At 41.4% G+C, this 27,580-nt stretch overlaps 1 protein-coding gene across 9 annotated transcripts in view; it reads right to left on the bottom strand.

Moving 5' to 3' along the window:
• Positions 1-27,580, bottom strand: part of COL12A1 (collagen type XII alpha 1 chain) — a 116,995-nt gene that overhangs the window by 51,206 nt on the left and 38,209 nt on the right. For 5 of the 9 annotated variants that reach the window (XM_079970267.1, XM_079970271.1, XM_079970270.1 and 2 more), the window contains exons 14-31: positions 22,031-22,300; positions 20,277-20,543; positions 17,714-17,906; positions 16,317-16,438; positions 12,608-12,757; positions 12,407-12,526; positions 11,479-11,643; positions 11,190-11,336; positions 10,207-10,349; positions 9,665-9,794; positions 8,531-8,676; positions 8,133-8,262; positions 6,578-6,717; positions 5,427-5,556; positions 3,627-3,763; positions 1,569-1,701; positions 1,426-1,452; positions 385-527 (exon numbers count right to left, since the gene is read on the bottom strand). In XM_079970267.1, the coding sequence (XP_079826393.1) occupies positions 385-527; positions 1,426-1,452; positions 1,569-1,701; positions 3,627-3,763; positions 5,427-5,556; positions 6,578-6,717; positions 8,133-8,262; positions 8,531-8,676; positions 9,665-9,794; positions 10,207-10,349; positions 11,190-11,336; positions 11,479-11,643; positions 12,407-12,526; positions 12,608-12,757; positions 16,317-16,438; positions 17,714-17,906; positions 20,277-20,543; positions 22,031-22,300 (2,693 nt within the window). The remainder of the gene's footprint in view (positions 1-384; positions 528-1,425; positions 1,453-1,568; positions 1,702-3,626; positions 3,764-5,426; positions 5,557-6,577; positions 6,718-8,132; positions 8,263-8,530; positions 8,677-9,664; positions 9,795-10,206; positions 10,350-11,189; positions 11,337-11,478; positions 11,644-12,406; positions 12,527-12,607; positions 12,758-16,316; positions 16,439-17,713; positions 17,907-20,276; positions 20,544-22,030; positions 22,301-27,580) is intronic. The other 4 variants (XM_079970274.1, XM_079970273.1, XM_079970272.1 and 1 more) reach the window with 1 other exon arrangement.

Here is a 27,580-nt window from a genome sequence, read left to right as displayed (position 1 = left end):
GCATACAACTGTGAGACATGACAATTTAAAATAATCTGCATGCTTTTTCACCATGGTATGTCAGAAATCTGCAGTGTTTGAAAGAGCCTTTGGACAGAACACCCCAGTAAAAAGCAATCCCTGGCAACTGTTTGTTCTGCAGGCTCTGAGAAACTGATATTTGCCAGATTACATCTGAAAGACCACCATGAGTCATCTTGTGGGTTCTACTTATACAGGAAACAAATCCACTTTCTTTAATTTTGTAATATAAATACTTTTCTGCAGAACTGTAGAACATGAAAACAAAACAATCTGACAAGCTCATGTTTTCAAAAGCAGATATTTGTTCAGGAGCACAATGCTGCTTTCCCCCCATTAGAGAATAGTTTCAGAGTTGGTTACCGATTGTTCAGCACCATCGCCAGTTGTAGGTCGATAGGTGATCCTGTACCGCTGCACTCGTCCAATGGCAGGATCCCATTTGACAGTCAGGCTATTGGACGTTGCATTGTATACCTGAAGGTTTCTTGGGGGACCCGTTGGAGCTGAAATGAATTTATTAAAGGGTTGTTTAGCAAACAGATATAACAAACAACATATAATGAGTCATTCTACATGACATTACTGAAAATCAGCAGCAGCAGCACCACCTTGGAATAACAATACACATATAGGGGCCTGCTGAGAACAATAAAATCCACCCAACTGCAGAATTTGGGCAAGATTATATCAAAATGACTTATACAAGAAGGGGCAAAGGAGAATTGAATGGAAATGTTGCATGGAGCTAAACATGATTAATGGGGAGTAGAACATCACCAAATATACAAAAGTTGCTATTAATTCACCAAGTTGTCACTTTTTTTAAAAGCCACCCTATCCTTTGTATGGGTGGAAAGTACTTCAGTGGACATAGGGTAGTGGCAGCAACTTTTTTCTTCTGGCTGCATTACCTCAAACCACACACCCTCTGAAAAGCCTGCTGAAGTTCAGGCAAACCTCCAGAGCAACATCCCACAACGCATGAGAGAAACTCAAGAAGGGACAAAGCCTGTGTACACACAGGAGTACTTTCAGCAGTAGAGATTAAGACAGTGGTATCTTACCAGTAGTGATGGTGAACTCAGGGCAGGGGCGGGGGGAACAAAGTGGCAGTGATGAATTGAGGGAACTCTAGGCTGGCAGAAGCTCTACAGGTGTATGCACTGCCACCAACCCAGAGGTCACTTGACCTCATCTCACCTGACCCTGGCTAGTTAAGTGATGCCACTGCCAGAATGACACCATTGCCTCTGCCTCTCTCCCCTTTTATGAGTCACCACTAAGTATACTGTACAGAAACATTGGCTTCTCTGCATCCTGGCTTGGTTTGGACTAGCTCTGTCTTTTGGTATCTGTATAATCCTCATATATAAAATGTTATTAATGAATTCAGGCTCTTACCTGCTGTTGTCAGAGGCACCTCGGGCACTATAGGAGGGGGAGAAGCACAAACAAGGCAAGTTTGCATTAAAAACATGTCTTTCATTTGAATACTATTGTTACAAATTGTAATCCATGTATGAATGCATTTCAGAATTTCTTACATGTGGTCTCACTGCCAATCAGTTCATCACTCTCTGATTCATCGGGATAAATTGCAGTAACTCCAATCTCATAGAGTGTGTCTGGGTTCAAATTTTCAAAAACTAGAGTATTTTCATCACCATTAAGAATTGTCTTTGGAAGTGACAGGGGATGGGGGGAAAGAAAGAAAGTTACTCATTGAAGCAATATATTTAACAATTAACATTTTTCATGGACTAGAACAGATCTTTTAAGTTCTTTAAATACAGAAATCCATCTACAAACAATTGATCAACAGTGATTTTTACACAGTTGTGTGCTACAGGAAGAGGTTGTTATGTCCTTGAAAAATTAAGCCAACATGTTGGATAAATCTACAACCCTACGTCTTTCAGAGCAAGGAGACAATCATCTTATGAAGTATTAGTCTCCCCCACCTCTGCCAATAGCCACTTTATGACAGAAAGCTTTTCATAAACTACACTGAGGGAAATTAGGAAGTGTATGAACATACCCCAGCTTCTGCTTCCAGTTTATTCATAAAGAAACAACAAGCTCTGATTCACACATAACACTAGGCCAGCCACTCTGTCATTTGTTTCTCCATTATAGAAAGACAGTGAGTAAGATGGGGACTGTTTGAGCTGCATGCACCAGCACACAGCGTGTCCACAGGCTAATTTATCCAACCATGATTTTATGGTCAGCTTTATGTGATAATGAACCATTTTATATGGGCAGTGATGGATAAAACCAGCCTCATATAACCAACATGCTTAACTCTAAGTAATGCATGAAGGAGTTAAGAAGAGTAAGCTGCTCTGCCAGGCTTAGCTAAGTCACACTTCTTCACCCTTGGAGGAACATTTACCAAACTCTTTGCTCTTTTCTTCTTCCACCACGTGAACTCTAGTAAGGATGTCAAAGCTAGATGCTCCAAGCTTAGACCACATGGCTTTAGCAAGCCATCTTTGTGTTTCTATACAAATAATTTATAAACATTTTACTACTTTTTGAAACTAAGTTGTATTGCCTGTCTTTTCTTGCTACTGCATGAAAAAGCGCATGAATCTGAACTCTGAAGAGTTTTTAAGTAAACCATTTTTAATTTACCAAACTTGTGGTCTCTTTCTATACTAAAGGAAGTAAGTAACTTTGGAAGCCATTTAGAAGGGGATATTTTAAAGATCTAACAGCCTATACTTCCATGCTTTACTTTACTGCATGTTCTGTGATTTTAAATCTCTGTTGGGGATCATTCACTTTACCTCCCTCCAAGTGAGTTCCTTCTGCACACTGAAATGGAGAAGGTGAGGGAAGAGATGGCAGTAAGATCAGCACACAGCAGCAACTCAGGCAGAGGGTGGTTAAGTGAGCAGTGCAACCCCACCATAAAAAAGGTAAAGGGGCGCCTAACCATTAGGTCCAGTCACGGTTTCGGCGCTCATCTCACTTTATTGGCTGAGGGAGCTGGCGTACAGCTTCCGGGTCATGAGGCCAGCATGACTAAGCCGCTTCTGGCGATCCAGAGCAGCACACGGAAACGCCATTTACCTTCCCACCAGAGCGGTACCTATTTATCTACTTGCACTTTGATGTGCTTTTGAACTGCTAGGTTGGCAGGAGCAGGGACCGAGCAACAGGAGCTCACCCCGTCGTGGGGATTCAAACCACCGACCTTCTTATCAGCAAGTCCTAGGCTCTGTGGTTTAACCCACAGCACCACCCGCGTCCCTACAGCACCACCATACTATCCACTAAAATTGATCGCCAAATGGACCATTGCACAAAAAGTGCGATACTATCCCTGAGAACTCCCTAACTGGATAGAGAGGAAGATGGAGTGCCAGGAGGCAATATTAACTGAGCTAATCTATAGTTGCAAGGAGGAGAACACATACAGTCACTTTTGTATACAAAAGGATTCAATGTGTCTCCAGACTTAATGAAGAAACCAGTTCCCTAGGTATCAAAAGTTTAGAAAACACAGTGACCAGTTTAACATTTCCAGCAAACAGCATTAAACACACAAAAAGGGTTTAAAGTGATTGATTTGGGGATTATTGAAAAATTCTTACCTGTAGTTTCTCTTCACCTGGTGGTCCCCATTCTACTCTGTAGAGAGCTACATCAGGTGCTCCATGGTCCCAAGTACCTCTGAAACTTGTCTTGGTTACTTGATCAGTTCTTAGATTTTGTGGTGCTGGTACCGGTACTGCAAGGAAGGGAAAAGAAAGTGAGAAATTGCCTCACAAGAGGAAAAACCCTGCAAAATAAACATCACTGGAAATGCAAGGTTATATGCAGAGACTAATCCACCACATGAGACGTTTGGAGTTTGGACACAAACCACATGGGGAATGTACAGAACAGTTTACATACCATATACTCATAGGGTGAAATCCTTAATTTCTCTAGAACAGCAGAGATTTTTTTCCTACAGTAGGATTGTCAGGCTCAGTCTTTTGGCTCCACAATCTGCACATTGCAGAATGCTACTGCATCTGCCATGCCCAGAATCAGAATATGGCAAGACTGGATATCCGCCTGGGGCCTATGGGTAGTTGAGGAGCTCAACAAGCCCATTTTCACTCAAACTACAATACTGTACATGGAAACAGGAGTTTTAAAACCTCTTCTTTATCTTCCATAGTGCACTTCTCTATCTGTTCAACATCCTTCCCCCACCCACCCCATGTTTGTGCCAGTTATGAAGTCTCTAGTCACATCTTAACTGCTTCCAGTCAGGGGTAGTCACAGAAACGACATCATAGTGATTTTTATCTATAGAGACTGTATGTGGATATAAGCTGCCTCAAGAACATGCTTCCTTTATAAACTGAGTGGTGCGCTGCAGATGAGTACTGGAACAATCCTACCCCAGTGAACTCTGTTAAGGTGGGTGTGCAGGGGCTCGGTGTACATGGACTGACAGTGTCCACAGTGTTCTAGCTGGGATATGGCCAATTCTATGTTGTCCCCTTTGGCCCTTTTCTCTGCCTTTATGAAACCTCTTCAGGTTTCTGGTCCTCGCCTATGTTATTGTCATTATTTATGTTGCTGCTTTTCCCATACTGCACATCCAACTTTGTGTTTTCTTTCCCTGTGTTCCTCATGAGTCCTAAATACCAGACCTCCGAGTGATCTGGGGTGCAAAAATTCATGCCAGGTGGGCCCTACAAAGTGTCCTCCCACTGTTATGTGAGTCTGCCATGCCTGTGGGCAGTGGCATGAACTGGCAAATGAAAAAGGTGATCCTTTGCAGCTTTCTCCTTGAGAACCAAAGGCACTATTCACAACAATATACCTGAGGAAGACTGTACCAAAGACACTGTTTAGTCACCGCAGTAGGCGTTATGCCAATCCTGATGCTGTGCCAGAGAGCTAATTAATCGCTTCTACAATGCAATTTCTGGCAGCATGTCTGATAGGAGCTATTGCCAGGGATACTGTCCGGATTTGAATCCATGATCTCATGGGTGAATACAGTTCCTATGTTAATGGCAGCATGCTTGTTACTGCCCAATTCGTGGTTGCTACATATACTGTAGAGGTGGGAGCTGCTGCTTCATCTTTTCATGTTTTCCTGCTGGCACCTCCCACCTAGGATGATGATTGGGAGAACAACCTAAGTCTCCTCATCTAGAGTCATTCCGGTCTAGGCCAAAACCTAAACATTTTAAACCCTACATTTCTTTAAGAAACTGACACAACTATGGAGAAATTTTGGTACTCCAGATGTTGCCAAACTACAATTCCTATCATCCTTGGCCATGCTTGCTGGGGCTGGTGGGAGTTCTAGTTTAGTGACATTTGGTGGGCCAAAGGTTTTCTGCACCTGATCTAAGAAAACCTATTAAGCAATAGAGTTGACTTACAAGTGGTGCCTTCTGCAGCTACTGGCATAGACGGTCCTTCATCATATACTGCAACGAGCTCAACATTATAGAGTGTTTTTGAAAAAAGATCAGGGAGAACTGTGCTGGTCTGAGAGGGATCAACTTCCAACTAGACATAAATAAAAGAGATTTATTAAAACGCTGCTTTTCTCCTTACAACATCACTTTCATACTTTTGTTTTCTATGTGATAGACAGTTCAGGACTATCCTTACAAAGCTATTCCTGGTGGATAGATATCACTGACGACTTGTGGTGAACTTGGTACTAATCTGTTTTCAGTATTTACAAATGAACAGCATCAAAGTGTGTTAACCTGAATATATTTTCTTTTATCCTTCTCCATGATCTAGGACCATCATCCCTAGTGGCTGAAGCTAACAGGAGTTATTGTCCGAAAACATATGGAGGGACCAAGCTGGGGAAGGCTGCTATAAGGACAAAGCCCGGAACTTTTCCCAGCCTTCAATTTAATGAGTGCTCGTGATGGTGCTTTTTGCCAAGCTGTTTCACCAGTCTTGCTGTGGTACAATATTCACAGCCGTTCAGCCCTGTACAGTGGTACCTCTGGTTACGTACTTAATTCGTTCTGGAAGTCTGTTCTTAATCTGAAACTGTTCTTAACCTGAAGCACCACTTTAGCTAATGGGGCCTCCCACTGCTGCTGCACTGCCGCCGCATGATTTCTGTTCTCATCCTGAAGCAAAGTTCTTAACCCGAGGTACTATTTCTGGGTTAGCAGAGTCTGTAACCTGAAGCGTATGTAACCCAAGGTACCACTGTATCCTCATACTGGCTTGCTTCACATAGCTTTTTTCTATATTCTATGGTCACTTTTTATTTTATTTTTTAAAAAATATTCCTTTTGCAAGCAAAGTCACTCTTTTACCACTTGTATCTATAACATAAGAATCCTGTGGCTTAGCAATGCTAACTTCTAAGAGAAGAACAATCCATATATGTTGGTTCAGTACCACTGAAACCAAAGGATCTAAATTTGTTTAAGAGGGGAAATAATTTTACGTATCAGGAACTCAGGCATCTGATTGCTCCTTAATAACACTGCTGCAGGTGGTCATGCTGTAATACTCCACTTAAGCTATCTTCACATATTAGCTAAAATTCACCTACCTCTTTCACGTCATCTTCCCCAGCTGCTTTGTATCTCAATATGTATTTCCGAACTTTCCCTGGAGCACGTTCCCAAATGACTCTCATGCTGCTGTGAGTAATATCTCTTACCATTAGGCTTTTTGCTCCACTTAAAGGTACTGTCGAATAATCAGACATACCAGCAAGAATATTAAATGCCATCCCCCAAACAGGTTTATATTTTGGCAAATATTTATCTTTAAATATCCTAGTCCATGTAACTTTTACATTCATATTAAAAAATTAATTGAAGTGAGAATGCCACCTTTCAAACAGATTTTACAAGTTATTGAAACAATATGTAAACCAGAAAAACATGCTTATGGGAGGTAGAAATGGGCAAGTATATATACACAATAAGAAATGGTTAGTCTAATAAAAACCTTCAATTCTCCAGAGGGGGGGAAAAACTATCATCTATTCCTAATACGCCTTATGCCTGTGCTATATGAACAGCCATATCTAAAGGCTTCCCATGGAGAATAACATGATATGTGCCTTTTTCAGAACATCTTTGGAATTGTTTTTTAGCAGCCAAATTTCAAGGACTGTATGGGTACAGTAGCTTTATCACATTTTATGTATTAGTGGAAGGGTTTAGTGACAATAATCCAAGCCCCTAGAATGTGTCTAAATAACTGAGTAATGGTATAACTATGCAGTGGTGGAGCATCATGCTTCGGCACCGGGGAGGGGGGAGAGCAGGAGGGGCTGGGGCTGGCATGCATCCTGGGGGTGTGACAAGCATCCTGGGGGCATGGCATGTCACCTGCGGGGGTGTGGTGCCCAGTGCAGGTGGGGAAGCAGCCGCAATGGCACCCCACCGGGATCACGCTGCCATGGCAATGCGCTCCCACCGCACTCCTGTTCCTCTGCCAGTGTAACTATGTACAGGCAACACCTCACTTACCCAGGGGTAATGTTTAGGCCCTCCACATCCATAAGTGAAATGTGCATAAGTGGGAGAACCCTGTAGAGTCCTCATGGCTCATGAGGAGACCCTCCCCAGAGCCCAACAAGGACATCGTCTTTGGGCTCTGTTGGGAGTCTCCTTATGAGTCAGAGGAACAGCAGGGCTTTGTTGAGAGTGCTGACCCTCCCCGCCTAACAAATGAGGTGCAGCGTGTCAGTTTTTAGATGGGGAGCCTCAACAAAGCGCTGCTGCTCCTCCAGCTCATGAGCAGACCCTCCCCAGAGCCCAGAGGACATCCTCATTGGGCTCCAGGGAGGGCCCCTCATGAGCTGGAGGGGACTGCTGAGCCTCCCCTCCTAATGGCTAGTGAACAGGAAAGTGGCTGTTGCTGTTCCTGCTGCGCTACCCCACAAGTCAGCTATTAGGCAGGGACACTCAGCAGCCACAACAAAGTCATGCGGCACATCCAGTTCATGAGAGCTGTGCATGCACACGGTCATGCATAAGTGGCAAGTGAGAAGTTGCCTGTACACAAATCACAGTATACATTTAATATACTGAAGCATGGCATTACTAAACCAAGAGGAGGTAGATATAAAACAAGCAAGATATTATTCCTACAGGTGACTTCCTGAGTGGTGAGTGGATCACTGATGAGGTCACCAAAAGCTGAATGAATTGTTAAAGTGTATTCAGTGTTGGGAATCAGGTCAAGCAGCTGTACATCATTCACTGATGCTCCAACACGCATCTGGAAAAAGAGAAAAAGAAACAAGGAAGTTTAGAAGAAGCCACTAGAAAGAAAAATAAAATGCTTGGGCCTTTACATTGTTTTTTTAAAAAGTCAGCTTCCATGTTTAATAATGTATTTACAACTTCCTGACTCATATATAACTTTCCAATCAAGCTGCTTTATTTTATAATCTATGCACACAACAAATAAATGTCTCACTGCTTTGGCATATAGAAGCAAATTCAGGTTCTCTCTGTCTGTCTCTCTTTCTTAAATTTGTTGTTACCTGTTTCTCTGTTGCTGGTATTGTGGCATTGACAGGTTCATACAGCAGCACATAGCCAGTAGCTCCACTGACAGGTTCCCATCGCACGCGCATTGTTGTTGAGGTGATGTCATACGCATTCAAGTTTCTGACTGAAGGGATTGGCACTGCAGAACCATAAATGTGATTCACATCAGTTATTTGTGTCCATAAACATATTTTACGTCTTCGTTTTTGAAAACATGCTTGAACTTTCAGCTTTCAGATGGGGAGTAGCTTTTAGTTATTGTATTCTTTTTGCAGTAAACCAGACCCGCACAACTTATAATCAACTAGTTTGAACACAGCCCACCAGCTGTACATACTGACCCAACAGGGCTTAAGAAACCTCCTGTTTTTGCAGTCTCCCAGGGTTTGTAAGAACAGGGGAGATGTTAGGTACTTGGCAGGTTCTGATGCATAGCTAATAGTCTGAACTTAGTTTAGTGGGTAACAAACTGTACATGACTTTCGGTGAACAGTGTTTTAATCCTATGAGAGCATAATACACATAACTGTCCGGGATAGTTTCTCTCATCTGTTCTGGACTTAATCTACATAGCCACAATCCCAAATTGGTAAATCTGAAATGTATATTGACAAAGCTGAATCACACTCTCAGGGTCACCCAGCTTGATCGGCACTCATCCTTTTCATAACTCTACCCTCTGGACTGAAGAACCAAAAGTCTCCTGTCATATTGCTTATAATATCATAGAATATTAAATACCCAATGTTCTCTTTCTCATCTTAGGTTCATTCTTCAGTATACGTTTAAAGTAGTGTCATACCACTTTAATCAGTCATGGCTCCCCCCCCCCAAAGAATCCTGGGGACAGTACTTTGTTAAGGGTGCTGCGACTTGTTAGGAGACCCCCTATTCCCCTCACAGAGCTACAGTTCCCAGAGTGAATCATTTTGTTGTTCAGTAAGGTAATGTCTATCTACAAGGAGGTTGCAATTTTTAAAAATATCCATAGAGGTTTTTTATATGCTTGGAGTTCTCATCTCCACTCCATATTCCCACAAACATTCTATGCAGAACTTTGTTTTAAAAACAGTTTGGAAGTTTTATGAATTATCACATATCTTAATTGAATTTGAATTGACACTTACAAGTCGTATCAACGCCCTCTAGAGGTACGCTACTGGTACCTTCTACCACAGAATATACATTCACAACATACTTTGTTTCGGGCTTGAGGCCAGTCAGAACTGTAGTCGTCTCTGAACGACTTACAAAGACCTGCATGAAAACAAGAAACGGGAGACATAATTGTGCATAAATCTATCTACTGCTATTTCTGCTCTTGGCCCTGATAGAACAAAAGCAATTTCTAGTAAAGACACTCACACAGGACATTCACTGCCTTCACTAGTTCCAATTTAAAAGAGGTAGAGCTGGGTATCATCCGCATACTGGTGAACACCCAGTCCAAACGCCCCCCCCCGATGATCTCTCCCAGTGGCTTCATATAGATATTGAAAAGCATGGGGGAGAAAACAGAGCCCTGAGGCACCCCACAAGTGAGAGCCCAGGGGTCTGAACATTCATCCCCCAGCACTACTTTCTGGACATGGTCCAGGAGGAAGGAGCAGAGCCACTGCAAAAACACAAACATAAATAAAAATAATAAAATTGGATGTCCAGTGCTGACCTCCTTTCGTGGGCCTCCATCTGCAGGATAATATTCAACCCTGTATCTATCAACGCTCTCAGTAGGTGGTGTCCATGATACTCTGAAGGAATAAGGTGTCTCCTCAGAGGTTCTTAGATTGGTTGGTGGTAGTGCCAAATCAGCTGTGATGCAAACAAAAGGAACAATACTATAAAATCTTCATTAGGAGGGTTACCAAAGAAGGAAATGCAAAACAATAATAGACGTCAACTCAACTTGTTTTTACTTAAGTATTGGATCTATTTACTTACTGAACTGAAATGTATATGATTCATATGCATAAAATAATTTATAGTAAAATCTGATGCATTCTTTAATCTGTGGTAATCACACATGAGATGTTATGGCAAACCTAAGTCCATGCACTGAGAAGCTGCAGCCAGTAAAAACTTCAGAGCAAAAAAACCAATTGATGTGCAAAAATCACAAATGACATGCTGAGGGCATGTTATTTCACATATTTGTTTCTGTGCAGGACTTGTTGTAACATTTGAATTTGCCCTTTTATCTTGTTAAATAATATGTCAACAGATGCTCATGTGTATCTCTGTCTTAAAACGGCTATAGAATATATTTTCCTCCCAAGGAACTTTTCTCTTATTACTCTGTGATGGAGTCACCAGTGTAGTACAACTCCTTCCTGGACTGTGAAACTAAACATTGGCGACTTGGGTCATGTGGGAGAAGTCCATCCTATGACTTGTTCTCACTCAGCATTTCCCCATTCACAGAAAATGTGGTAATGCTGGCATGTGTGAAGGGCTGCCACACTGCTGCTTCTCACAGGATCCAGAGCTTCAGATGCTACCTGAGACCTCAGAAAGCAGATGGGCTTTAACAGCTAGCACACCATGGGAGTAATGCAAAAACAAAGTTCCAAGTAAGTAATTTAGGAAAAATTCAGCAGGCATCATATAAAAGGTAAAAAGAAGTTGAAAACGAAACTAGAAAGAGAAACATACCTGGACCTCTTACACTATTGCACAAATTATTAGTGAGGTCATCAATAATCGTAACAAGGAGGCCGAAATCTCCAACATTGTAAACATGAATGTTATCGGGGTCTGTTGCGATCTGCTTCAGTTCATTTTCATCAGCATTTTTGATACCTTAAAAAGGTCACAAAAATAAAACAGTTTAAAATAACCTAGGCATGTTTATTAGACTGTTTCCCAATTCATATAAAGGAGAATGAGTGATTTAGTTTTCCAACCAACTTCTATATTTCCCACCTTTCCACATAATACTCACCAACAGCATACAGCTCCACTCCCAAATCTCTCAGTGACTGAGATGGCACAACTATATCATCTTGTGATTTGCCGTCTGTGATGAGGACACCAATTTTGCGAGCTCCAGGCCTCATGCCAGCTTCTATCTTAAAGTTGTTGTTTAAGATGAATTTCAAAGCATCTCCTGAAATCACAGCACACACAGGTACCCATTATTCATTAGCCATAGATTCCAGCATAGAGGGTAGACGTCCCTAAAGTAGGATAGGTACTTTCATTAAGAGACACATAAGCTTTGCCCTAAGTACTTACTTCATTCCAGCTGTTACGGTTACCACTCATAGGTAAAGGACCCCTGGACGGTTAAGTCCAGTTAAACTTGACTATAGGGTGTGGTGCTCATCTCGCTTCAGGCTGAGGGAGCCAGCGTTTGTCCTCAGCTTTCCGAGTCATGTGGCCAGCATGACATTGCACTTCTGGTGTAATGAGACACTGTGACGAGTGTCGGAGCACACAGAAACATTGTTTACTTTCCTGCAGCAGTGGTACCTATTTATCTACTTGCACTGGCGAGACAACTTTCTGCCTGGTAACCATAGACTACCCTCTTAGTTTGGAGATCACTTATACAGAGTAAGATTATGCAGTGATGCTCCCTGTGAGATATCTGTAGCACAGACTTTGTTGTTGTTGTTCCTTAAGGGCTACTATAAGGGACTGAAGGTCTTGGCTGAGGAAATTGGGGAAGCGTTGTGAAGAGATTCTGTGGAGTGTTGTTTGAAGAGACTGAGTGGCAGCAGATAAACAGAGGAGATTAAAGAAACACTTCTTTGTCCACTCTATAAAGTCAGTATAATATATTCAAAACAAAAAATCTTTTCAGACCATATAACATTGTATTAATTTCCCCAGTGTACCTTATGATGAATTCAGCAACAGAATGTTACCTGTGAGGGTGTTCCCTCCTTTATAAGGCAAGTTGGCAACAGCATCCATCAAACTCTGTTTGGTTTTGTGTGCATTGAGGTTCCATTCTGTTCTAGGAGATCCACTATACTGTGCAAGAGCTGGGAGAGAAATATAACTTAGTTGCAAAAGGTTCCGAAACAGAAACACCCCCAAATTATTTCAGAACATTCAAGGCTTACCAATCTGCACTTTGTCGGGACCAATGTCAAAAACTTCAACAATGCGACCAATGAAGCTTCTGATTGTTTTAAAATTTTGCCGACCAATGCTCCACGAGCCATCCACCAGCAACACAATATCTGCTTCTACTTTGGTTTTGCATTCCAGGCCTGTCACAGCAATCAAAATACAAGTGTGTTAGTTGCAGCAAACGAACAGCTGTTTTCTATCCTATCCTCTTTTACACTGTCCAGCATGCATGGCTTAAGTAACTGACTAGTGTTCTTCTATATAAATTGGAACTTAAAGTCGTTAGGAACATTCCATAGTGCTACCAGTAACACTTCCGAGATTATGTATTATTAATATTTGCTTTAAAAGGTGTGCTGTGAAGCATATTCTGGTGAGCGCTGCCCGTAACATTGACATGATCTATTAGAATATTACTTAACCTGGGCCCAAGGGCAGTGAGAATCAACACAGCTAAATTATTGAACAACTAAATAAACTTAAGTTAGGTAGCCAATGACAACAACTACTTCAAAATTGCACATCTTCTCCAGTTAAATATGTGTGAGCATTGATAAAATCTGAGGAGTGTTAAACAAGAATCTTTAGAAATTAGTCCATATGCTTAATATGTGGAGATAAATGATAAAATTAATTTTATACTGTTTTGTGGTCTGTTAATGAAGATGGTGCAGACTTTTACACATTTAACACAACAAGAGAAAGAACACAACACATATAAGATACAGAAACACACATAAACACAAAAGAATCAGAAGTGACAAAAACAAACATTTATACAAAGTTTTAAATGCTTCAGAGAGAAAGTAAATAAAATATTGGGGACTGTTCATTTGTAGGATAAAAATAAGAACTGCTTTCTACATGCTGAAAATCACTGTGTGTTTATACAAAGCAGAAAGACACAGGGGTTTAAAATATGATCCTTTCATTAGCCGTTTGAATGGGTGTATGTGTGCTCTTCCTCCTTTTTTCCTCTTGAGATCATGTTACCAGCAGCAAAACCTTCTGGCTTCATGCCATCATAGCTTCTGGTCTTTACATGGAAGAAATCCCATTGAGTAAAATCAGGCACACTCATCAGAGTGATTTCATCTATGTTCCACATAATTGATCCAAAACTGTAGATTCATGAATAGAACTATTCCAGGTACCTGAGGATTTAAAAGCATGATCCTCTTCTGCATAGAAAATACAACACTAGTCTTTAATCAACACAATCATAAATCATGAAATAGGGTATATATTAAAGTTCATGCACTTGCTAACAATGTTCAGGATTCAAAGAGCCTTGTGTGAGAGGAGGGGACCAGAAAAGCCCTGATAATTGTGAATGCAAAGCAACACACATGGTTGTCTGGAGTCTGGCCTTAATTTTAAACATTGAAAATATCAATGCCATCAAATCTTTTGTAAATTTAGTCTCCAACCAGAAAGCCATGGCAGAAAGTCTATATGTTTTAATGCAGCATATGGATTTTTATGAGCACAATTTTCCATAAAGGCTGCCACTTCACCTCATTTATTTAAAAAAGAAAGAAAGGCAGGCATTTTAGGTTGTAGGGAATAACTGCAGGAATAAAGGGAAATTGCAGTGATATAAACGGGGTATTATCCTGCCAACATTAGGAACTTTTTAAGGTGCACTTATTTCAATGGGAGAGAGTTAAGTATGGGTAGTGCTCAATTACATTTTACTCAAAGCAGACCCACTGAGATTGACGTAAGTCATGTTCATTCATTCCAATTAGCCTACTCTAAGTAAAACTTAGTCAAATAGAAGCCCATGTGCTTAACTGTCCCCTAAGAATAAATGAGACTGAAAAATACCTAATTTTAGTCAGACTGTACTTACTGAGTTGGATCCAAGGGTTCCCTGCTGTGAAGGATGGACTTTTCCATCCTCAAAAGTATTCTTTCCTCCATAAGAATGGAACACAGTATAAGTATAAGTGACTTCAGTGGAATTATTTTATAGTGCTGCACTGAACTCTGCATTTCTTTCACTCCCTTCAAAGGAGGAATTCATTTTTCTGCCTCTTTTGCAGGGAGCAAGAGAACTTTGCAATAAAATAAAATAAATCATAGGATGGAGGTGAGGACTGCATTTAGCTTATCATGTCAGTCAAGTGGCCAATGGGTGTTATCTGTTGTGAAGTTTCAGAACACTGCTCATTTTCTATATGGAGGAGTTAACTACTACAGTGGTACCTCGGGTTACATATGCTTCAAGTTACATACGCTTCAGGTTACAGACTCTGCTAACCCAGAAATAGTACAGTGGTACCTCTAGAAACGAACAGGATCTGTTCCGGAGCCCCGTTCGCATCTAGAAGTAAATGTAAGTAGCGACGGCACGTCTGCACACACACACACGTCACTTTTCGTCACTTCTGCGCATGCACGTGACATCATTTTGAGCGTCTGCACATGCGCAAGTGGCAAAACCTGGAAGTAACGTGCTCCGTTACTTCCGGGTTGCCGAGGAGCGCAACTTGAACGCGCTCAACTCGAAGCGTATTCAACCCAAGCTATGACTGTACCTCGGGTTAAGAACTTTACTTCAGGATGAGAAATTATACTCCAGCAGTGCGGCAGCAGCAGGAGGCCCCATTAGTTAAAGTGGTGCTTCAGGTTAAGAACAGTTTCAGGTTAAGAACGGACCTCCAGAACGAATTAAGTACTTAACCCGAGGTACCACTGTATTTCCCATTTCACTTGCAGCATTATATACCTCCCGACAGTGTTTCAGTTTTGGCCAGTGAACTATTGCACAGTGAATTATATGCACGTTTACTCAAAAGCTGCACTGTGTGCACTGGGGCTTACTCCATAGTAAATGTATTTAAGATTGCACTATCAAGCAGAAACAGTGCAGAAACAGTCCTAGATCCAAAGAACTGAAGAAAGTAATTCCAGATGTCCATGTTTGCTTGGAGTTTTTCAAACACTTGCCATAGAGTAAACCTCTTGAAAATTTGGGGAATGTTCAAACATAGTATGTTATTCACCACAGGGATCAAAGAAAAATGTTTTTAAAAATTCAATGGGTGAAGTCATTGGACACATAAAATAGCTGTTCAGATCCTGGCCAAATTTTATTCACCCTAAATCAGGCATAGGGCAAACTCAGCCCTCCATATGTTTTGGACTACAACTCCCATCATCCCTGACCACTGGCCCTGTTAGCTAGGGATGATGGGAGTTGTATTCCCAAAATATCTGGAGGGCTGAGTTTGCCTATGCCTGCCCTAAATTCTTTGAAAGGTTTCAAAATCCTTCCTACAGCATTTTCTAATTTCCAGAAAAAGGACAGTGGTGGCACCATATGGGCTGTTTATTGACTCCTTATAGTGCTGTATGGTGTGTGTATATCGTGTATTTGACAATGCATGAGTAACTGTGTAAGTCTGCATAGCTATAATGTGAAATGGGGCAATAAGCATTTAAGTCTTCACAAACAAGAGAGAGCCTTTTCGTAAAGATGGAAACTGACGGAGAGGGAAGTTATCTTTAAAAATGGTCACTAAAGACCAAGGAGTGGTCTTCATGAAAAGCAGCCTTTTCTTTTTGCAATTACTCCTGCAAGTAAATAACTGTATCAGTTAATTATGTTCGCTTTACCAGTTTTATAAAAGTAAAGATCTACAGCTAGAATATCCAAATAAGAAACGGGCTTCTCATTAAAACCATATTTACCTTCAGGTAAAAAGGGCACCTCAGCAGTATCTGAAAGGGTAGTCATTTCTTCTCCAATCAGTGGTGCACTTTCACCTCCTTCAAACATTCCAAAAACATTGACTTTGTAAGAAGTGCCTGCCCTGTGTGATTTAAATGTATATATGAAGCAAATTAGACTGTTAATGGATGGGTCACTTTGACATCTTTATAGATTTATTCACTCTGTTTTTAATCCTGCCATTTCTCAAAGGAGCTCAGGGCAGAATACATGGCTCTCTCCCCACTGATTTTATCCTAAGAAGGATATGTGGTCGGTTAGGCTGACCCAACAAGATCTTCAAAAAAGCTTTGTGGCCAAGTGTAGATTGGAACCTGGGTCTTCTTGATCAGAGTTCATAAACACTAACCACGATGATTCTCCCTGTCATGGATTTTTAAGGCAGGGTAAGTCTTTAGAAGCTGAAATCTAAAGCTTTCTTTTTCACAGGGAACTCACAGGAACTCCTTTCTGGCACCTCTCAGGTGAGCACCACTGCCATTCTAAGAGAACAAGGGAGGTGTTCATTGTGAGTTCTGGCACCTCTTTTTCTAGAAAAATGGCACTGAGCAAAAAACTATTACTGAAGCAAGAGATTGGTCCTTAAACTGAATATCTATAGCTGTATCTCCTAGCTTTGAGCCAAGCTTGACCATCAAGACAGCTAACAACTACTACTGTTATGTTTCCAAGGGGTTGCTCGGGAGCAAGCAGGCAAATATCTCCCTACTTGGCTGTGAAGACATGGCTTGGCTGCCAAAATAAACTTTATCAGTCCGGAGCGCCACTCTCCCGTGGCTGACTCAATCTCTGGCAGAATCCGTGAGTGGGCGGTTCTTAAACTTTCTCCAGCAAAGCAGTTCCTTGACACCCAGTCTGCACCTCCCCTTTCTGCGTGAATGCTTTCTGCGCAAAGAAGGCGTGGGCAGCGGAGGACCCCTTCCCTCCCCGCTTCTCCCAGGCAAGGAGTCCTGGGACTGCCTTGCCACTTCCGACTCCTGCACCTCCTCTCCACTGGAGCTGCATTTATTCTCTTCCGTTGAAGAGGAGCTACTTCCCACGATCCCTGGAGGCTCTCTATAATCCATCTGGCTTTCTCTCTCTCCCTCCTGCCCTGATGGCAGTTCCCTGACAACTACAGACCCAGCAGAAGGGTTTTACAAGCTTTCTTGAGGGTCATATTTTAATTCATTTATTTGAATAGTATATCTACCATGCCTTTCTGCCTTTGGCATCTAAGGCAGCTAATGAAATAGACTTTAAAAAATAAACATAGGATGATAGAATTGGTATTATATGCTGAAAGAGATGCAGTTGACTGAAAAATACCTATGGGGGGGGGAATACTGATAAGGAAGGAAATTATGAGTGGCAATACCTGAGCTCCTCCAATACAACAGTGTTGTCATATGGCCCAACTATTAATTCTCCAAGGCGCCTGCTTTCTCCAGTTGGATGGAAAGTTACTTTATAACCCGTCACTTCACCAGGGGCTGGCTCCCAGGTTACACGGAAACTTGACATCGTAGAATCAGAAGTGTGAAGATTTCTGGGAGGTTTAAATGGGGAAGCTGCAATAGTCAAACAACACCCAAGAAATTAAGTGTTTGCTATATTCCACCATAAAACCCTCATTTCAGTTTTTAAAAAGTGAATGCATTATAGCACCTGTATGCTTTGCCTTAACAGCCCAAGAAAACTGGTTCCAAGGAGTTGAGGGATCCTTCAGAACAGGGTAGAATGTGGCATAGGAGGAAGGAGATATGGTAAAAAAACACACCCCTCCCTTCCTCTTCTATTACCAGATCCCTCTACTGGATCAAAAGCCCTTGCATATGCACAATATTACCAAATGGATTCCACCATAGGTTTCCGTCCCCCACACATTATGATTGTTAAATGAGCAAAGCTATGGAGATGGTGCTATCACTCATTATAGCTGCTATAAGTGATTACTTAAAAAGTTGTATACATTTTAGGTTTTCATTGAAATGTCACACACTGTAACTCTTACATTCTATGCTTCAGATGAAGGGGGCTCTAATCTGTAAACTCTTATGTTTTCTATTCACCTGTAAGGTGCCACAAAACTCTCAACCATTCTCATTTTTGAAGCAATTCAGATGACCTAATCATTGCCATGCCAAGAGGAACAGGAGCAGAGAACTAGTCTCTAAAGCTCCAAACCATTTAGAGCACCTTAAAGCTAGTTAACACTCATCATCAATTTTGCACTGTATCTGGAAACTGGCAAGAAGTGCAGCCAATGCAGATTAAAGAACACTGGAATAATATACTACTGGTTTAACAAGCAATAGATTCCTTCCTGAGCCAATTTTTCCTAGTGGGTTGAATGCTCTCTCATTTGCAGTTTGTTTGTTTGTTTGTTTGTTTGTTTGTTTTTTAGCTAAAAGGGCAGCAATCTAATCTCAAAGAGCAAAAGCCATGGATTCTAGTAGGGAATGAAACAGGCACCTTCTTGCTTTTTAAACTCGCTAAACTCAAGAGTCTTAGGGGAGAAGATAATGTGAGCCCACTTCCTTGATCACTGATAGCAAGACATAATTATAACATCCTTTCAAACCACTGTTACTGCAAAAGGGTGCTCTATTAATAGCTCCTACGATGATTCATAATCAGAGTCTCTGAAAGAAGAGCATCAAACCTAGCTCTCTAGTGGAAAGCCATTTAAAAATATTTATTCTACTTTGGCTGAAGCAGCCTCAATAGAAGTTTAACATAGGTAAAGGTAAAGGTACCCCTGCCCGTACGGGCCAGTCTTGACAGACTCTGGGGTTGTGCGCCCATCTCACTTAAGAGGCCAGGGGCCAGCGCTGTCCGAAGACACTTCCGGGTCACGTGGCCAGCGTGACATCGCTGCTCTGGCGAGCCAGAGCCGCACACGGAAACGCCGTTTACCTTCCCGCTGGTAAGCGGTCCCTATTTATCTACTTGCACCCGGAGGTGCTTTCGAACTGCTAGGTTGGCAGGCGCTGGGACCGAGCAGCGGGAGCGCACCCCGCCGCAGGGATTCGAACCGCCGACCTTTCGATCGGCAAGTCCTAGGCGCTGAGGCTTTAACCCACAGCGCCACCTGCGTCCCAGAAGTTTAACATAAACACCGCTTAATTTCTAAGATCAGAGGAGTGAGGGTTCAAGACCCTGTGGAAGTTGCTCTATAAAATACTTTCTCCAGGTGTGTGTTAAGGGCTGGTTACCAGGAGAATCTGCTCAAGTTATCTGTCCTTTATTCATAATTTATACATATTCCATTGTGGAGCCCTGGAATTGAAAATGTTCCTAAAATTAAGTTTTACCGAATAATTCTGGCTCAGATTGAAAGCTTTGAGCACCACTAAAACTCCATACAAAACAGTTAGAAATCCAAGTAGGTAATTTCTAATTGCCACACAGTCAAGCAGCTTCCCATACTGCTAAACAAGGCATGCAGGAAGCAGTACTTTAACAAGAGGTATAACAAGAAAATGTGTGCCAAAAGAATCCCATATAAATTCCGTTTGCTCTTTGTGCCACTTTGCTAATCTCCCTTTCTGTCACTGGGCTTAACCAAGAATTAACACAGAGATCAGCAGAATCCTTGTGTGGTTTGCAGGAGACAAGCGGCTTATACCACATCTGACGAGGTTGGCCCTCCCATGTCACCTTGGGAGCAGATAGGGAGCATGTTTAAAAATAGCTAGAATAATATTGTAAACACACACACAGATGACAAAATATGACATCTTAAACTAACATTTACAGTCTTTGGCAGCCTTGCTAATGCTCAAACAGGGTGAGTCCTTTAAAAGAGGCTCTGTGGATACAGAGTACACATGTTGCATGGGGCCTCTTTTAAAAAACTCACCTGTACATGTTGCAGGAATGAATTTACACACACACACACACACCCCTGCATTCATGCAGTGTAGAAATCAATGTACCTGTGGTTCCTTCGCCTTGTCTGTGTTTTCCTTCACCAGTTTTATACATTGGAATGACAGAGATGTCGTAAGTCGTCAGTGGCTGGAGCCGTTTCAGGACGGTGGTGGTTGAGGAAGGCGGCACTTTTGCGACCATTTGTCTTCCTCCTCTACGGGGCCGGTAAACTACACGGTAGCTGACAACTTTTCCAGGAGCAGGCTGCCAGGTAACTCTCATGGTGGTCTCTTTCTCTTCATCCACTCTCACGGTCCTAGAGCTAGGAGACACTTTTCAGTGTAAAATAAAATGAAAGCAAACATATTGGGGTGGGTTGTTTTTGTTTTTGGTGAAACTTAACTTGACATATAAACTGCAGCTACAACCCTCTGTAATATTGCAGGTATGCACACGTCCAGCTTCTCTCCCACAAAGTTTGGGATTCTGAACTTTTGGAAAACTGCTAACTTCCTTCCAGATTAGCACTGGTTTATACTGCCTCAGTAGCTCAGGCAGTAGAGCATGAGACTCTTAACCTTAGGGTTGTGGGTTCAAGCCCTACATTGGACAAAAGATTCCTAAATTGCAGGGGATTGGACTAAATGACCCTTGCTGTCCCTTCCAACTCTACAATGCTATGATTCTATGCCATGCTTCTATACTATCTCTCCATGTGAAAGTTGGTAAATATCCCTTTTAAGAGCAAAAATTTCTCAAATTTGGGAAATGTGCTCTCAATATTTAGAAAATCCAACTGCTCCTCCATATTTGCATTTGGCTCTGGAAAGACCAGGCCTTCTTGGCTTCTCACAACCACAGAATCTTCACCCATATATAATTAAAATGATGCAACAATGGCTCTCAGTGCTTTGAACAAACAGTTCCAGGTTCACACGGGGTATACTGTTTCCCTGCAACTTTGGAATTTCTGCTTTTATGCCATACTAAACACTGTTTCCCATTTCCTGTTGGTTCATTCAGCACAATAAAAGAAGCCATAGCAGGTGGCTCTGTTAATTACTACAGCACTGCTGGGCAAGTCAACTCCTCCTGGATGACTTTAATGTTTGATGGTGCAGCAGCAAAGTTGGCACAAGCTTGAACTTTCCAACCCATAGCTTCTGGCATGGGATGAATGGAAGCAAGCAAAAGGAACAATTCTCTGCTGTCATGAATGCAAGGACTGTCTGATAAAAGAAGGGGGTAGCCCACCTACACTCCATCTGCTAATCTCATTGAACTACGCCCACAACCAAACCTCAGTTCAAGTTTCAAGACAAAAATCTATGGATACACTTCTGAGACGCTAATGTCCTTTTCGACGAATCCTTGAATTGGAACTCAGCTAGGCAACATGGATTGCTTCATATTTCAAACTTGGGTGCAAATTCTTCAGGATTCAGAATTATAGTATAACTAATAATTAGGTATTTAAGAACTAAATAGATAGTGCACAATTCCAGCAGGTCCTGCCTTTTTTAATCCTAGTATGGTCCCTACCAATATTAGGTGCGTTGGGTAACATCACTATTGCAAACTTACCTGTACAATGCACATGCTCTACTTCTCTTCCCCCTGCAAGCCCCCATGCTTTCTCCAAAATCTGCTCTGTGGGTTTGGGGGAACCCAACAGCACAGATTGGGAGATGCAGAGTGCAAGGAGGACATCTCCTTGCGTGTCTTCTGGCCCTACACTAGATATTTCCCATTAACGTTAAATTATAAATTATAATAAAATGAGAAGTTTTGAATCTTTGTTACCAGTGATTCTATCTACCTTCAGTTGTAGCTTCTCCCTCTAAAGGAGCTCCTTCTCCACTTCTGTAAGAAGCCAAGACTGAAATTTTATATCTGGTCTCAGGCTGAAGGTTTTCCAGTACAGTGTTTATTACATTTCCAGGAACGGTTTTCTCTCCAGACTGATCATCATAAAGTGATTTCCATATAATTCTGTACTGATTAACTGATCCTGGAGCTGCTGTCCATGACACTCCAATAGTAGTATCAGTTATGTCTCTGGTAACCAAGTCACGAGGGGAGCCACGTTCTGCAAGGGAGAAATGCAAGAAATGTACAGTAAATTAAAATGCAGGAAAGAAATGCTGCAATAAACCAAGAACAGTACAGGCCATGAAATAAAATAAAACACAGCAAAACTAATGCATATTAAATTCATTCATTTAGAAGTCAAATTCCAGGTGTCTGAAGTCAAGAGAAAACATTGGGCTGAAGTCCATTTTAACTACTTTCCTGATCTCAAAGCAGTTTTGCTTCAAAATGGGGGTGTAAATCTAGTGACTCTCACAGATATTGCAATAAATTATTGTTCTGAAATAAAACATACAAACTGTCTGAATTACTCAGTACAAATAATTTGGCACATCTCTATTATGAAGATCATAGACTTTGAAACTCCATTGCCATTTTCAAAAATAGCAGATAGTTCAGTTCACATTGGGTGGTATCAAACAAACAACAATAATTCTATTATTTATACCCCGCCAACCCAGCTGCTCTGGGAGGCCTCCAGCACATGCAAAAACAAAGTAAGACATTAAACAATAAAAACTTCCTGATACAAGGCTGACTTCCGATGTCAATTAAAAGTTGTGTGAGTGGACATCTCCTCTGCAGACCCCAATACATCCTCAAAATCTGCTCCAGATGGTTTGCAGTAGGGAGGAGCATATGGGGAAGTCCTGTTACGCTAGCAGAAATCAAATCCACTGATGTAAGGCTAGCATTGGATACAATCCATTTTATTTTAATTTTTACTTAACCTGACTGTGCGAACCTGCTGTCAGTTATGGGGATAGCTACTTATTACCATTGGCCATTTCCTATGCTTCACTTCCAACAAGGGCAGATTTAGGGCTGTGTGTGAGTGATGTGCACGCACTGGGCACTGAGTTGAGGGGACATCGGGGACATCTTCTCAAAGCCCAGTAAGCAAGGTGCTGGGGCTTTGGGAAAGAGGAGTGAGGCTCTGACAGGGTCCTAGAGTCCTCCCAACTCCTCCACAAAGCCTAGTTAGTGCTTTTCCAGCTTTGCCTGACTACAACCCCAGGAGAACAACCTTCCTGGAAGAGTGAAAGGTGCTGGATTTCAAAAGAAACACACAATTGGTTTTTTGGTTTTTTTTTACTTTCTTCTGTAAAGCTTCAGCTCTCAAAATATGGCTTTTTCATTCATTCAAAAAAATGACTTCAATCCAAATGGAAAAATATGGAAAAATTGTGTTGATATAATGTACAGATGTCTCAAAATAAATGGCTTTTCTTTCCATATTTTAATGTAATATGAATACATAGGCCACTTTACATTGGCTACTTTACTTCAAGCCTCTGCCATAGTGTGCCTTCAGGATTAAACTATCTGCAGTTATAATAATATTTCAACAATTAACTATGGAAATCTGGATGACTACATCTATACACTGGACATACTGCAAAAATAATTGTATGTTTGAAACAATTGTCACCTGAACTAGGATATGTACCATTAGATAGAAGAAGTGATTTATTTCCAATGAAGTATAATATATGTCAATTAAATTATTATTATTATTATTATTATTATTATTATTATTATTATTATTATTATTATTATTCAGGAGTCCTAAGATGTTCTGTGGTTTTAAAAATACCATGTTTTTGTTGAATGAACTATTACTGTGAGTTTCCAAGCAAGCCACAAGGGCTAAGTGGAAAATGCTGACCTCAGATAACTGGGAACTGCTGGCCAGACACCTTTCCTAAGAAAGTTGACTTGCTCTGCAGGTCAAATGATACATGTATGAAAAACATATTGAATAGCAGCCTGATGCTAAACACATTTTACATGGAAATAAATATCCCCCTAAATTACAGCTAAATAAAACCTGTGGCATTGTGCAACAGGACTTCCCCCATCTCCTCCCCTGAACACACTCCCAAATTTGCTCCTGGGGGCAGGGACATAGTGTGGGGAGGGTCAGGGGGCATAGTCCCAGGCGCCTCCACACAGGGATCCCCACCCTGCCTACCACTGGGGGTCTCTGGGCCCCAGAGCCTGGCCCATCTTTTTTTCCCCATTCATCATAACTCCCTAGCCGCTTCACCTATGCTTCTGACATTTTGCAGGTTACTTTTCTAGGGGCACTTCTATGGTGCATATTGGCTAGGACTGATGGAAACTTGAGTCCAACAACATAAGGCAGGTCACATATTCCCCACCCTGAAGTACATCATTTTCATATTAACATTGCTATCCATAAAACCACAGGAAGGGAAGTAAATCTCTTTTAATCTTCCACAAGAAAAAGAACAACTTCAAAGGTACCTATCAAAAAATAATACAAAATCCTGGATCTATTTCTCTGTAACTTGGCAAGTTTCTGACCAAGGGGTACTGCTGTGGTGTGGGTTATTTACACATACAAAATGCCTGTAAAACAAGAATGGGGAGGGTAAATGAATCCTTTTTTAACTATCTCAAAATTGTAAGGGTTGATCCTTGCAATAAAACCATCATTCTGAAATGTGACAGGATTCAGCACTTCAAAAGAGGCCACGGTGCCTGCAAATTTTATTCAATTCTGCCAAAAAATTAAAAAGTTTTTTTTTATGTTCTTTAAACAAAAGCAAAGGTCCAGCATAAAATTCCCTGAACCTATATGTCTCTACTTTAGCTAACTTTCTCCAATCAGGCAGGACTACTATGCCTGTAAATTTCACCCAATTCTGTCAAAATGAAAAAGCCTGTAGCCTTTCTTTCAATTCCCCATAGGAGTGAATGGTAGCAGCATGAAGTTTTGATTTTCCAAACTGGGATTCAGTTGCAGATCATCAGCTAAACTGAATCTAGCAGCTTTATGAAACACCAGCTTGAGGTCTGAACCAAGTCTTGTGGTCAGCACACACTAATGTATTCACCAGTATTCTTTTCTTCTGAAGGGTTCTTATTCCTTAGAAACATGCCAGATGTTTCCATCCTTGTCATTAGTGTCCCAAAGAACTCTGAGATGCACTGTGAGACTGAGGCAAAGACATATCAGAATTTGCTCCAGAGTGAGATAGTCCAGTTATAGGCAGGTATCAACCACTAAGAGCATATTACATTGATTCTGAAGCAGTTCCAGTGGATCCCAGTTAGATTCCCATATGTGAAGATCATCAATGAGGGTCTGCTCTTACTACCACAACCTTCAGAAGTGAAGTTACCAAATATGAAGAGCAGGGCTGTTTAAGTTTCACAACATATTGTTTTGAATGCACAACTTACAATGTTTTATCAAGCTCGCTCTTTCGTTGTTTTTGTTTTGTTTTACAAAGATCACAAAAACCTTTCTGTTTCAGGGGACTTTTGATCCAACTGACTGGTTTTCTCCTATTAGACACAATGGTGTCAGTTCACTGCAGAATAGAATTCACTAGTACAATGACCTCCTTTCTCACCACCACCACCCCAGTCTTCTCTGGAGGTCCACTGAGGCAAAATTGCCATGGGGAGGGGTCTATCTTGGCTGAAACATTAGCATATACTTTTGAAAAATAGATAAGTGATAGAATTTACAAGCATTATCAACATGACAAGCTATTCCATTGTAATGCAGGCAAAAAGGCCAAGACCTACTATTAGCATTGAGTCAATGTGTCAAATCACTCCAGGAGCAGTCAAAGTCTCCATCATTCATGCACTAGAAATCATTAACATTTCATCTGTGTCACAGCATGGGTACATTAAAATATGGAAAATATTTGAAGCACTTCATAAAGGCCTGGCTGCAGCTAGATGCAAATGTTTCCAAAATTCCATATCCACTGTTTCCACCTTACCTAGCCACAAACAATAACTTTCTTTAAGTAGTTTCCCTATTCTAGGCTCCCATCTTCCTGTCACTAGATGGGCAGTATCTGTATCTATACAAGCCTCAGAAAGCACAGAAAGTTACAAGTGAATCTTCTAACAGGGCTTCCTCTGTTCTCCCTGCACAACTCCATGCCTCTTCTCCCAGAGATCGTTCTCTTACTATGTACATTCCATACATTTAAAGTACACCCCCCAAAGAATCCTTGAAACAGTAGTTTACCCCTCAAAGAGCTGCAATTCTCAGCACCCTTACCAAACCACAGTTCCCAGGATGTGAGTGCTTTTAATGTATGGTTTGTAGTATGCAGCCAGTATCCCTTCCAGCCCCACCTGGCTAAAACTTCCCTTTTGTTCAAGGCACAATCCTTGAGAGTAAGCCACATTAAATATAGTGGGATTTATGTCTGAGTAGACATGCCTAGGAATTGGACTGTTAATCTCCATATGAACATCATTTCTGGCAACAGCCCAAAATAGGGTCATTAGAATGAATTGGGCAAATTAATTTACTGCAAATCCTTTTTTATATATTAGCTTCCCTGAGACTGCAGCCTGTAACTGGCTAACCAGAGAAACCAATGGAGATGACTAACTTAAGTCCATTAATTTCAGTTCGGCAAATGCAATGCTTTGTCTTGGTGAACCTGCTTCAACCACAAATGCAATGATCAACGTTAGCAGGACTATAACAAGACAAGGAGGAACTGTATACCTGGCGCCTCTGGCTGATGCCCTCAATCTAGGAACAAGGAAGTTAAAATAGAAAGGAATGTGGAGTATCCACAGGAAGCTATGGGGAAAAGGAAGGAGCATTACAACATTGATTCCTAGCACTGGCAAATGGATAGGAGGCACTATGCCTTCTGGTCCAAGCAAACTGCTTGCTGGAAAGGTGCCAGGGAGGATGTTCTGCATCCTCTGGAAACAATGTGTACCTTTCATGGTGAGTAGAGGCTGCCTATAATATATAATTTGTGGAATTAAGACAGAAGAGAAGTCTGGCCCAGAAACCTCAATTTATTCATTATCATTCTGCTGGCTGGGATCATTTAGGTTACATGGAAATGCCTCCATTTCCTTACCACATAAAATTCCAGCAGTTATGCAACGTGCCTTTCTATTCTAGAGGCATTTGTAAGAAGCCAGTAACACTTTTATTGCAGAATGGATCACTTCCTCTAGGCCGATTTGTTTTTTCCTAGAAATATGGCATTCCCACAGAAAGGACAAGTGACGTGATTGTTTGACAACTGGCAAAAGTCTCTTGAAAATGTCAGAATCCAAAAAACTAAGTATGCAAAATTTAAATAATGCATGAGACAGCACTAAATCTCCTAAGAAGACACAGAGTCTCTTTGTGTGGTGCAAGCCCTTTGCGACTCAAAACATGTACGTAACGTTCCTATGATATGCTAAAAACTTCATTGTAAAGAAATGTCACTTGTGCTGGTACTAATTCAATCTGTAGGAGGTCCAC

The sequence above is a fragment of the Podarcis cretensis genome (genome assembly GCF_951804945.1).
Source record: "Podarcis cretensis genome assembly, chromosome: 3".
NCBI classification, from domain to species: Eukaryota; Metazoa; Chordata; class Lepidosauria; order Squamata; family Lacertidae; genus Podarcis; species Podarcis cretensis.
The sequence above is the reverse complement of the archived record's forward strand: the minus strand, read 5'-3'. Positions and strand labels throughout refer to the sequence as shown.